At 39.4% G+C, this 13,972-nt stretch overlaps 1 protein-coding gene across 1 annotated transcript in view; it reads left to right on the top strand.

The window, feature by feature from the left end:
- Positions 1-13,972, top strand: part of SNTG2 (syntrophin gamma 2) — a 369,337-nt gene that overhangs the window by 199,622 nt on the left and 155,743 nt on the right. The window contains exons 3-6 of the mRNA XM_075201515.1: positions 7,746-7,802; positions 9,954-10,011; positions 11,853-11,896; positions 13,161-13,202. Coding sequence (XP_075057616.1) covers positions 7,746-7,802; positions 9,954-10,011; positions 11,853-11,896; positions 13,161-13,202 — 201 coding nt within the window. The remainder of the gene's footprint in view (positions 1-7,745; positions 7,803-9,953; positions 10,012-11,852; positions 11,897-13,160; positions 13,203-13,972) is intronic.

The raw sequence follows: 13,972 nt of genomic DNA, 5'->3' as shown, positions 1-13,972 counted from the left end.
TTTCTTAAATAATTTCTCAAAAACTCCTACAGTGTTGCGGTTTTCCTGTAAAACTCATGATGAACAGTAATAGCAACCTCACCTCATACACTGGAGGCATAGTCCACTTCTCATCCAATACCTAAGTACATCACAGCACAGTGCAGCTCAGTTCCTCTTTCCTGCAATACTCCAAATTATTCCCTTTTCACCAAGACAACCTAGTTATACCTAGGAGTAAATGTATCAAGGTCCAATTTTTTCAGCGTGTTAAAATCGCAGCAAATCGAGGGTGATAACCCACGATCTTAGTCCAAAAGTTGCCAGATGTATTTAACTGCGATTTTTACTCTGATCTAAAAATCGCTGGTCATCTCTGGCGCTTTGCTGCGATGTCAAACACTCCTGTGCTTAGCAAATTCTCCTGTGTTATCCTTATCTAGCTGCGAGATTAGCAAACACATCACTGTTACACTGCACTGCCTATAGAGCTGGAGGTCCTGGCAGCGGTCAAAAGTGTTAAAAGTAGATAAAAGTTTTTAGTCCGAGCACTATTAGCCCTAGTGCTGCCAGCCTGCTGCTGGTTATGGGAAAATCGGAGAAAAAATTTGCGTGGAGTCCCCCCAATATTCACTTAACCAGCACTAGGCAAACCAGCCTGGGGTGGGTGACACTATAGCAGGGGAACACGCGGCAGGGGCTCCCTGCCATAATGACAAACAACCCAAGGCTGTCCAGCGCTGGGCTGGATTCCCTAGGGAGTGGGGTCCGCCGAAAAAAATTAGCCATTTTGTTTTGTGGAACTACAAGTCCCAGCCAGCCAGGGTGGCATAAACAGTCTGGGCATGCTGATACTTGTATAACTACAAGCACCAGCATACTCATGGCAGCCAGGACATGTTGGCACTTGGATAACCACAAGTGTCAACATGCCCTGACACCCACAGCTGCATGGAACCTGTAGTTCCACAATGCAGAATGTTCAATAAACCACAACTCCCTCATTCAAACCACATACATTTAATAAAAATAATAAAACCTCAATAGAGACATTAAACACCCTCATTTATACCACATAATTTTATTAAAAATAATAAATCTCCAAAATACTCACCAGTGATACTTTCATCTGTCGTCAGCAGCTTTTAATCCTAAAATGAGTGTAAACCAACTCCCAATTAACTTTGTATCCAAAGTCTGGCTTGACCATGTGCAAAATAAATTTGTAAAACTTCAGAATTAGTTTCCCAGACTGCGTGGCCGCCTGTTCTAGCTGCGCTCAACACAAGACCGCCTGCCAAGCTCCACCAGGTTTGCTGCAACCTCTTCCTCTGCCTACTAAACCATGGACCCATATTAGCATGGACTTTATTACTGATTTACCCATGGCTAAACAGTTTAATACCATCTGGGTGATAGTAGACCGTTTCTCTAAAATGGCACACTTCGTTCCACTCATTGGTCTCCCGTCCTCAGTTTGTTTGGCTCAACATTTTGTGAAAGAAGTATTTCGTCTACATGGGTGTCCAGCCGAAATTGTCTCAGACCGCGGTGTCCAATTTGTCTCAAAGTTCTGGAGATCCCTCTGTCATCTCTTGGGCATCTGTCTGAAATTCTCCTCCGCATATCATCTGCAGACCAACGGTCAGACTGAAAGGGTGAATCAAGATCTGGAGACGTTTCTTAGAATACTTTCCTCGGCTAACCAGGACAACTCCGGAATACGAGGATGACTTCCAAATACAATAGAAAAAGTAGTAGCTAAAGTGGACTAGTGGAAGGAGTTGTTGTGAACATATTCTGCCCAGGGCAATAGATCCACCCACTATTGCCCTGGGCAGAATATGTTCACAACAACTCCTTCCACTAGTCCACTTTAGCTACTACTTTTTCTATTGTATTTGGAAGTCATCCTCGTATTCCGGAGTTTTCAGCCCTCCCTCCCTCCCACCCAAGATCCTGCAGTTAATACTCTTCGACAGGACTTTCTATCCATTTGGTCTCAAGTTCGGAAGTCTCTTAAGAAATCCTCTACTCGCTACAAGTTAGCGGCAGATAAGAAACGCAGAGCGGTTCCTCTTTTGAAAGTCTGTGACAAGGTGTGGTTGTCTACAAGAAACATTTGCCTTAAAGTGCCCTGTATGAAGCTCGCTCCTCGCTACATTGGTCCTTGCAAAATCATTCAAGTAATCAGCCCTGTTTGCTTTAAGTTACGACTACCACCGACTCTACGAATTGCTAATGCCTTTCACATTTCCCTATTGAGACCTCTTATTATCAATCGGTTCACTGTTCCTGCTACACCTACTACTCTTCCTTCCCTCCAACAAAGTGACGAATTCGAGATCAGTTGGATTCTGCATTCCAAGATTTCTAGAGAAACGACTAAATACTTAGTGGACTGGAAGGGCTATGGCCCCGAAGAGCGCTCCTGGGTGCGGGCTGCTGACATTAATGCTCCATTTCTGAAATGAAACATTGCATCTAAAACCACTCCTAAGTGGCAACGCTGCAGATTATCTCTGCTAAATCACTCTCAGGTGACGACGCTGCAGAATATTTCCTCTAACCACTTCCAAGTGGCAATGCTACAGAACATTACATCTAAAACCACTCCCAAGTGGTAATGCTGCAGATCATCTCTCTTATTCACTCCCAAGTGACTACGCTACGGAACAATTCCTCTAACCACTTCCAAGTGGCAACACTGCAGAACATCCCTACTAATCACTTCCTAGTGGAAACACTGCTGACCATCCTTAGTATCACTCCCTAGTGGTATTTATCGGTGCAACTCCAGTTCTCAGATCTCCGGTGCCTCTACCCTTCCAGTTGGTTATTATCTACCTAATACTACGCTCACTCTCTTGTGGTTCGTTGGGAACTTCCCTAGGGGGCCGCGACCTGCAAGTGGAAGCCGCGAAGTCCATATTCCCTTGTGGGAATCACTGGCGAATACCTTTCACTTGTTAGACTCCGCACCTCTAGCTGAAGTCACGCCAATCCTGGCCCTGATTGCCATGGGTATGCTGGTGCCTGTAGTTATACAAGTATCAGCATGCCCAGACTGTTTAGGGCACCCTGGCTGGCTGGGACTTGTACTTCCACAAAACAAAATGGCGTCCATTTGTTTTTGTAACACAATGATCGCCGTTATTACCCTACACCCACCGCCCAGAGGTGTAGAAAGAGCCCTAGTGCTTTCAGCACTGGGATGGTTGTTCCTAGATGTAGGCCCACTCGTTTTTTTCGGCGGACCCCTGTCAGGAGTTTGATCTCTATCGATTTTGGAAATAGCGCTTTTGACAGAAACACATCACTGGCGATTTTACATGATATCTCAGGTTCATACATCTGCTCCTTGATAATTGACCCCCAAATCCCTTTAAAAGTTTATCTGAAGAACTATTAAATTCTTTTGGAGATGATTCAGAGTTAGATGCAAATTTTTGTTTGGGTGCTGGATTTGCTGCCAAATAAACCATGTTGCACTTTATGCAGGGCGAATACCACATGCTTCTGCATGCTGCACAAACTTACTGACCAGCTCTGTTTCTACAATGTATCTAAGAGTTGGTCTAGGTGGCACCACTGTCACAACAGCACCTGCCTCACAACACTGGGGTCATAAATTCGATTCCCTACCATGGCCTTATCTGTGTGGAGTTTGTATGTTCTCCCCGTGTTTGCGTGGGTTTCCTCTGAGTGCTCCAGTCTCTTCCCACGCTCCAAAAACATATTAGTAGGTTAATACTATACTATGATGAGGGAGGGGTGCATGTGCTCTGATGAGGGAGGGGAGAGGCATGTACTATGATGAGTATGGGGGGCATATACTATGATGAGGGAGGGGTGCATGTACTGTGATAAGGGAGGGGAGAGGCATGTACTATGATGAGTATGGGGGGCATATTCTATGATGAGGGAGGGGAGGCATGTACTGTGCAGAGGGAGGGGAGAGGCATGTACTATGATGAGTAAGGGGGGCATATTCTATGATGAGGGAGGGACGGCATGTATTGTGCAGAGGGAGGGGTGCATGTACTATGATAAGGGTGGGGTGCATTTACTATGAGGAGGAAGGGGGTGCATGTAATGTGCAGAGGGAGGGGTAGCATGTACTATGATGAGGGAGGGGGACATATACTATGATGAGGAAGGTTATGCATGTACTATGATGAGCAAGGGGGCATGTACTATGATGTGGAAGGGGGGCATATACTATGATGAGGGAGGGGGTTGCATCTACTGTGATGAGGGAGGGGGGTGGCATGTACTGTGATGAGACAGAGGGGAGGCATGTACTATGATGAGTAAGGGGGAATATACTATGATGAGGGAGGGGAGCCATGCATTGTGCAGAGGGAGGGATGCATGTACTATTATGAAGAATGGGGCATATACTATGATGAGGGAGGGGTGCATTTACTATGATGAGGTTGGGGGCTTATACTATGATAAGGGAGGAGTGCATTTACTATGATGAGAAAGGGGGGGCATATACTATGATGAGGGATGGGGTGCATGTGCTGTGAAGAGGGAGAAGGCATGTATGGCCTGTCAGATTAATTAGTACTGCGCCCCATAGTTTCTAATGGAAGCTTTGCATATGTATGTATCTGTTGTTCCACATTTCCTACTTCTGGTCACTACCATGTTCTTAGTGCTTTTTATGTACTTGCATTTAATTCTATAAATGAGTATACTGTATTGCCTATTTTTGGTAATCTTATGCAATATTTTATATAATGTAACCATTTTCCATGCTATTGTGTAAAAGCAGAACCACATTTTTGTTATGAAGGCAGACAACAAAATTCTCACTATTGTCTTTAACACAAAGCTCATTGCACATACAATATGACATTTAATGAAAAGAATAAAATAACCTTCATTAGTTGATCTTAAAGTTGTTACATAAAACCTTCCCTGAAGCCACAGTGGAGAGCCTGGCGGGATAAAAACCAAAGACAATGGACTTGATTGCAGTTATGAATATATGGCCATTTAATAATTTTCTTTTTCATTGCAGCAACAGACCTCGAATGAAAATGAAAATGCCCATTAACCTTTCACAATGTTTCATTGTCAAAAGTGACTTTATAACTGACATAGATAAAATAGTTCAATAGTAAACTACTACCTGAAAACTACTGGTATACAACAGTTAAAATAATTCAGCACATTTGTAAGGCAAACTATTGCCTAAAACAACACGTTGTGAAGGAAAGTGTTTGACAGACTATTCATGAAAGGTTCTATTTCTTCTAAGAGGTCTCCACTAAAATAACGCAATAGAACTATCCTCTAATAGATATTCACATGCTAATAACTAGTTTACACCAACCAGCATATTATCACAGAACCAATAAGTAATGATTAAATGTCACCCCAGGAGCTGTGGGTAAAGAAATACTGTATAAATCACTCCTTTGCTAATGGCAAACTATTATGTGGGATAATACTGGTTGCTATAAACTAGCTTTATGCATGTGAAAATATAAAAAGAGGCATCCAGCTCTACAGCAGTAGAAAATACTGTTTACATCCCGGCGCACATACACCCAGCTACACTTACACCCAAACAGGTCATAAGCACACAAAAGTTTTTTTTTAACATTTGTTTTCATACTGAAAACCACATTCACTATTGGGTCAGATTTAAATAATTAAAAACAATATTAATAATATGGTAGATATAATATTCCTTATCGTGTTCAAATGAAAGCTGCAAAAAGTATCTTTCTATATTCCTAGTTTTACAGTTATTTTTTATCGATATGTCTTTGTTTATGGTTTCAGTGCTACTTTTGTCTTATTGTCTTTTAATGTAACAACTTTACACTTGAAAATGATGTAGTGATTTTACACTCTAACCCAGGGGTGGCCAACCAGTCAGAGACCAAGAGCCAAAGAATATCTATAGGTTCCACAAACAGCCAACTTTACAGGCGCAGACATATCTTACACACATACATTGAAAATATAACATAACTTACAATATCTATCTAAGTGAAAAAGAAAATATTCAAACACATTGCCAAAATGTTCAGAATAATCATCAAACCAGTATAGCTTTTATCTCGCTGCTGTGTCCATTGGAGGAAGGTTCACAGAGCTACTAATAGTCTCTTCACAGTAGCTCAAACTGCTACTTCAACCTCAATCATTCAGACTTTTTAACGTTCCCCTCTGACCTCTTTATATGCCCATTGAATCTTCCCACATGCCATGAGATCTCCCCATATGCCCCTTACATGCACATCAGTTGCTCTAAATACCATCAAATCTACCCATACAAACCAGATATGCTCATCAGATATTCCCACTTGCCCATCAGACCTCTCCAAAAGGTTCATCAGACCTCCCCACATTTCCACTTACATGCCATCAGACCTCCCCACATGCCCCTTACATGCCGATCAGCCTCCCTACATGCCATCAGATGCCCCTTATAGGCCAAAAGACTTCCCCACATGCCCCTTATATGCCCATCAGCCTCCTCACATGCCATCAGATCTACCCAAATGCCCTATACATGCCATCAGACCTCCACACATACTAATAAACATTCACACATTCTATCATATCTCCCCAAATGCCATCACATCTCCTTACTTGCCCATTAGCCTCTTCACAGATCTTACATGCCCCTTACTTACCTCTCCCACCTCCAGCCCTTAGCTGCTGGAGCTCACAAGGATGAAGGAGGAAGAGCATACTACACTCTCTCCTCTTCCTTTCCTGATCTGATTGTCTCTGACACCGTGACCTCCCTACATTGTGTAGAGGAGGTCACAAGACATGGTTGCTCTTGGTCAGTCGAGCAGCTGAATGTTTTCCAATCAGCCCCTGCCGGCACCTAGAACACTATACTTCATTGATGATCCCAGCCAGGAGCCACATTTCAAAGCTCAAAGAACCACATGTAACTCTAGAGCCACAAGTGGTTGGCCACCGCTGCTCTAACCCATCTCTTTCATCACATACTGTATGCTGCATTGCTCTCATGATTTTATTGCAAGCACCTTTTGTTGTGTTGCTTTTGCCACTTCACTAGGAAATGGGCAGATGCGGGAGTCTGGGAGAGTTGGCAAGTATGCCTAACACATATGGGTAAATCTTTTATTTACTGTGGGTTTTTATGGAGAGTTGCTACTCTTGTATTTATACCCTGATAAAGGGATATTAGGTGTCATAGAATAACAGAATAACCGCAGAATTCTGCTGAATTGAACCGGTGTGTAGGTTGCTCAATACATTGTTTGCAGCAGTGGAGTTGTTGTTGTTGACCACACTCCGGAACAGGGACTGGCAGGACTGGGGGGCAGAGGGCATATGCCAGCCATCCCCTGCTCCTGACCAAGTTTATGTAGGCAGTGAAGACTGAATTATATTCTGTTCAGTTTAAAAATAGATGCATTGTCTTAAAAAGTAGTGTTACTTCCCCAGAGTTTTGAATTGTCCCTCTTGTGTGCCTCTTATATTCGGCAATATTTGGGAAATGAAGTAGACATGTCTTACATTATAACTGTGTTCGGTTAATAGAGAAAGTTTTCACCTAAATAATTTGCAACATACTTGTGCATGCACATTAACATGTATATCTTTATATGAATGTCATTGTAATTATTTACCCTAGAAAAGTAAGAAAAACATGTATTACTGCTAATCTCATTTGCAAATGAAGATATGCAGTTGAAAATATGGAAATAGTAATATATAAATACTTACCTAAATTGTATTTTTTTTCCAATTTTTTAAAGCGCAGAGCTGTTACACTTCACAGAGACCCCGTTGGAGGATTAGGTCTAAGCATTAAGGTATCAATTTATTCATTGTTTTCTTCTTAATAACTGTCTAGAATAATCCTGTGTTTAAAATAATCAAAAAGTAATGAAGAGTACTTCATGTATGTCTGGCAGTGTTACTCGTTATTGAAAAGATGATTGATCAATCCTACAGTAATAAAATTAATATTCAGCTTTTTCCATCGGATGTACAAAAACCAGAGGTGTTTATAAATCAAAGTGGTATAATGCAGAGTTGAATGAAATAATGAAATATACAGTTTGTTTACATTTTATGTTTAAATACCGGTTTAAACAGACTGGAAGAGAGCGTAAGGGAGAGGTAGGGGAGTTGTTATTTTTAAACTGGGGTGTGTGGAACGAAAGTAAAAATAGGGAAATTGTTACGAGCCGCCGCGGCTCGCTTCCTGGTTCCTCTAGCGTCCCGGCCGTCACCTTGACGACCGGGACGTCACTTCCGCCCAGCACCCGACCGTTGCTAAGGCAACGGTCAGACGCTCCTTCAGCGCGGCGTCCCGGCGGTATAGAGAGCCGGGCGCGCACACGCATTTTGTAAATTATGATTGAATTCAGTCTGTGGGCTGAATTAGCAGGCATTAGCCTGCAAGTGGGTATACTTCAGGGGCAAGCCCTGATTGGTCCCTCTGTGTATTTAAGGCAGTGAGGTCTGCAGCCTCACTGCCGGTTATAGCGTTCTGTCCTCAGTCCTGCTGCCTGCTTGTGCTATCTGTTTTGGTTCCTGCTACCTTGGATTTGACTACCCGTGTTTTGACCCCTGCTTGTTATTGGACCTGTGACCCTTCTCTTCTGACCTCGACCTTTTGCCTGGACTTCGGATTTTGCTTCTCTGCCTGTGTGTTTGACCCTTCGCTTGTCTTTGGATATTGCATCTGTGCCTGTGACCCTTTGAACTAGGATTCTACTTAACTACAGTCCGCCAATCACTCCACTTCTGGGAACTCCTTTAAGTCAGTATACGTCACTCGACCCTCGGTCGGCCCACAGCCCAGTCTGTCCTCACCTCTAGGGGCTCCAGCGAACACCTGGCCTTCAGAGTAGTTCCCGAGTTTCACTGTACTGACTTGGGAGTTCCTAACAGAAATACAGTCTGTTCAGATCGTAGGTTGCTAGTAGATATCATCTTTCAAAATTAAATTCTTGACAGATTCTCCAAATTTGATCCCAATAATTATGAAACAAATTTGTTAATTTGCTGGTTTAACAGCATTTCCTTCCGGAATTTCCTGTCCAACAAGGTTTTCTGTGGTGTGAATTGAAAGAAAGGAAGCTAAAGGGTTGTTAGTCAGCATTGTTATTCAGGTTTTTCTTTTTAAATTTGCACTATGAGGTATATTTACTAAACTGCGGGTTTGAAAAAGTGGAGATGTTGCCTATAGCAACCAAACATATTCTAGCTGTCATTTTGCAGAATGTACTAAAAAAATGATAAATAGAATCTGATTGGTGGATATAGGCAACATCTCCACTTTGTCAAACCCGCAGTTTAGTAAATATACCCCTATGTTTCACAGATCACCTTTTTTAGTTATGCACTTAATATATATGTCATATTTGAGTAGTATACCGATTATGTTAAAAGTTTTTGGACCAGACCTACTGCAATATATGAGTGAAAAATTACTCTCTCTCTCTCTCTCTTTCTCTCTCTCTCTGTCTAAATAATTATCCATAATAAATAATTATCAGAATGAAATCAAATGTATATCTAAGAAATTCTTTAAAATTTCATCTTTGGAGGGATCGATTTGCTCATCTCTTGTAAGAGACATGCCAGGATTGATATGATTTTTTGTAACCTTTTTAACCTAAGTGGCAGATGGTGCAGGTTTTCCATGCACTTTAGTATTGTTAGATACAGTTCACATGGACCTGACACGGCAGCCTTAGATCGCTACTCCAAGCACCTGGATCCATATGCTGTAACATAGCTCAGTGTCATCAAAAGGAATGTGTGGTTACTGTACCACCAAAATTTCACGGGACGTGGCAGACTGTTAGGAAAGTGTTAAGACACAATTTTGTTTTGAGACACATGAAGAAGAATGTGGCTATGAGGACTGACCAATTTTTGCTTTCATAAAGACAGTTGATTATGTTGTAGAAATTAATTGTATATTTTGCTAACAAATGTGTCTTTTTCAGGGTGGATCACAACATAAAGTGCCTGTTGTTATATCTAAAATCTTCAAAGATCAGCCAGGTAAACAACTCTGTGTTTTCTAACTAAAGAGCCTACAGGAAACAATATATCACTTTAGAACAGCAAAGATTATAAAATGTACAGCGGCTACGTGAACTACAATGTAACACAAGAAATGATCCTGTACAATATAAAATAAACTATAGACAGGTAAAAAGCAACCTTGACCAACAAATAGCTATTTAAATGTTAGAATGCTGAACATTTTCCATTAGGTTTTTTTTGCGCGTATGCTTTATTTTATTAGAATATTATATCTTTGCTTTTAAAATCAATAGAGAATTGTTATCTAGATTCCAGCATTTTCAAATGTTTCTGAAGTCAAACAAACTTCTCACTTCCTATTTCTAGCACTTGACATATATTTCTAGATCAATCAATGTAAGAAAATGGCAGCAAATGTTTTTGTAACCCTTTGAGTGCTAAGCACAAGTGGGACTTGTCCTCTGCATGACTCCATAAAGTGTTAAGGATGTGTCCCACTTATCCTCAGCATTTCAAGAGTTAAGAAACACAGTGTGTGGGTGCACATGCATTGTCTATTAAAGACAATGAGAAATGCCAGGGAGAGGGGGTGGATCTTTTAGTGCATTTTTATCCCTATCCCTGGCACTTAGAAAACTGGGGTAACTTTGTTTGAAACCCTTAAAACACAAGAGAGAAGAGGCGCCACACATAGTGCATTAAATGTGAAACACAATCGGTATGATCTCCACACGTGTATAATTCCCGTACCAGAGGTTCATGTGGTATTAGCTTGAATAATTTGCTGATATATCCCCTGATGACCCATTGAGAAAGTCTGCTATTGGAGGATGAACGCGTCGGGGATATATCGTGACATTCTGCTTGCTGTTCCTGAGTCGTATGCAGGTGTGGGGTGTACTGGCCAGAATCGCCCTTACCATCCACGTATGAGGAGAGGACAGATAAGCTGTTTTATTTTGTGTTTTATGTACGGGCATTTTTTACTAAAGCTGCAGAGTGGGGCAATGTGTCTCGTTTTTTTTAATAAATGGTGATTACTTCAGTTGCACTTCATTATTTGATGGTATAATACTATTGTGGATATCTTTGGGTTCTAGCTTTCCGGAGCCATTTTGCTGTTTCCTTGGGAGGAATCTCTGCCACTTTCATGGTTCTCTATGTTCCAGTGGCCCACTACAATTGATACTAAGAGAGGATATATCAGCACATTATTCAAGCTAATACCATATGAACCTCTGTTACGGGAATTATACACGTGTGGAGATCATACCGATTGTGTTTCACATTTAATGCACTATGTGTGGCGCCCCTTCTCTCTTGTGTTTTATCTGTTAGGTTGACACTTGCAGATAGGTGTTGAATGTTTTGGGAGCTGCCATTTGGTTTACTAAGTATAAATTTTCCATATTTTGCACTTTGATTTGCACTTTACAGTGCCTGTTTAACTTAAAATCTATTGGGATACCCTTTGTACCCTTATTTATTTATTGCCTTCTGATCATTTTTAATGAGCACAGGGGTCATCACCCCTCATCGATGAAGGGGTTAAAGTAAAATTAAATTAAAGTAGACGAACACATTTAGTTTTGCAGCAACAATTGTATACAATTCATTGACATGGATATATCATCATCATTTATTTATTTATATAGCACCACTAATTGCCCTTTTATTGAGATCTTTAAAAAGAGGTTAAACAATATTCCAAATCTCAACATTGCATTTTGTAACCTTATCATGTACTTGAAAAACACGGTAGATTTTCCTTCAGAGAAGTAATGTATTACTGTTCTTATTAGTTTATATTGTTTTTATTTTATACTGAACATATGTTGATTTTTATTGCTCTTCAGCTGACCAGAGTGGGCTATTGTTCACAGGCGATGCAGTAATGCAGGTAGGCATCTATTTTATAATTATTATGTAATAATGCAGTAAAATAATGACTATAACTTTTAAGCATTTATTCAGAACAACAGTTAAATAGCAACGAAAAGCAAGAGCAGAAACTAAGTGTATATTGTCTAAATAATTAAACATGTATTGTGGAATTTTTGTAAAAAATTAATGTATTCCAAATCATCATTAATAATGTTGTGATATTCCGTAGTTAGTAGTCTAACTACTGTATTCACCAATGTGTTTCTCTCAGTTGTGTCAGTTAGTTCTCAGTAACTCTGCCCAATGCAACACATTTTTAGACAAATCCACATTGCAGTAATTTAATTTATGAAATAAGTATGATTATTTCGTTAACATGTATATTCATGTTTTAATTTATTTTCTACTGACATTTGATAATTTAAAGAACAAAACTTCAATAAAAACACTGTATATTAGGTATATTTGGCCAACATCTTAATCCATTTAATGACTCCTCCAAGATTAACCACATTGTATTTTTCTAACTTAATGTGTCTTTGCTATCAACACAGTCAGAAACGTAAAAAAACAAATATTCCTTCTAATCTCATTTGCAAATAAAAATATGTTTTTGTTAACTGAATCATCATTTATACTGACCAGTTGAAAATATGGAAATAGTATTCTATAAATACTTACCTAAAGTCTACCTTACTGCAAGAGTCTGTCTGATATTAAGGGGTATATGTACTAAGCTGCGGGTTTGAAAAAGTTGAGATGTTGCCTACATCAACCAATCAGATTATATTTATCATTTATTTAGTACATTCTACAACATGACAGCTAGAATCTGATTGGTTGATTTAGGCAACATCTCCACTTTTTAAACCCGCAGTTTAGTAAGTATACCCCATGATGTCACTTTACAAATCTTGGTACTATATAGATGTTATTACATTATGGTCTGTCTGTGTGACGTAGATGGTATTTCTGCATGATCAACTAACATCCTGAAATTGGATTAGGAGCATGGCATCTATATACTTTTGACTATTATAATCTTACTTAAAAACATCCTCCTCTTAATAACCTACATTTATTACTGTCAATTTACTACATTATTAAGAGGGGAGGGAGAGGGAGATGCAGTCATCCAATTGCATATATTGTAGATTTATTCAGTCTAGACTATTACTAAACTATGGTCATTTTGTGCTTTTATTTGCCTACTATACATGTATAATAACCACAGCTACCGTGTGCCATTATTATAAACATACAAGTCTTTTCAATTGCAGGTTAATGGAATTAATGTTGAAAATGCATCTCATGAAGAAGTGGTAAGTTGTAAGTATTTTGCACTAATTTGTGTTCTTTTACATTAACATTTTATTGCTATGCATTCATTGCGAAAGCACTGCCAAATATCTGTGGAAATAAATTATGGATAAAATATTTTTTGCCAAAGTATGATGTTTTACTTTCATTTTACTTTTAAAATTTTGCTTTCTTTGTTACTTTTACTTTCTAACTGCATGCTACAAAATACAATTTATTATGCATGAATTTATTTGTAAAAATCTTTTTTCAGCAATTACTTGATGAACTGACATACAAGGTTCAATTCTATAGTATTTGGTGATACTTGGACTATGCATTCACTTTTCAAGATATGATTTTGTTATCTGTTATTGACTGAGGTTTAGAGGTTATCCACAACCTAAGAGTCTGCCATTAACAAGTTTTCATACATGGTGCAGTATTAGTTCCCATTGCTATTCCCATGATTTCTCTGTGAATATTTTTATTAAAGGCTAAATATATACATAACATTTTGACCTGGAACTGATACTTTAACTTAATTTAATCAATAGGATATAATTATTGAGTATGGTTTTCTAAAATATTATTAATGTTTTTGTTCCAATTTTTTTCCTGCAAAGTGTGCCCTTTAACACCACACCAAACTATGTGCAATTTTTCATTCACATTTCTCTATATATCTGCTAGCATGTTATTGCCTTTCTTAATATGAGACATATAAGAAAGATTGGCATCCACAGTAGTCTCATATATTGTTTTCATAATGTAAAACGTGTAATTCAGTACT

Source organism: Mixophyes fleayi, chromosome 3, assembly GCF_038048845.1.
Source record: "Mixophyes fleayi isolate aMixFle1 chromosome 3, aMixFle1.hap1, whole genome shotgun sequence".
NCBI lineage: Eukaryota > Metazoa > Chordata > Amphibia > Anura > Limnodynastidae > Mixophyes > Mixophyes fleayi.
The sequence above is the reverse complement of the archived record's forward strand: the minus strand, read 5'-3'. Positions and strand labels throughout refer to the sequence as shown.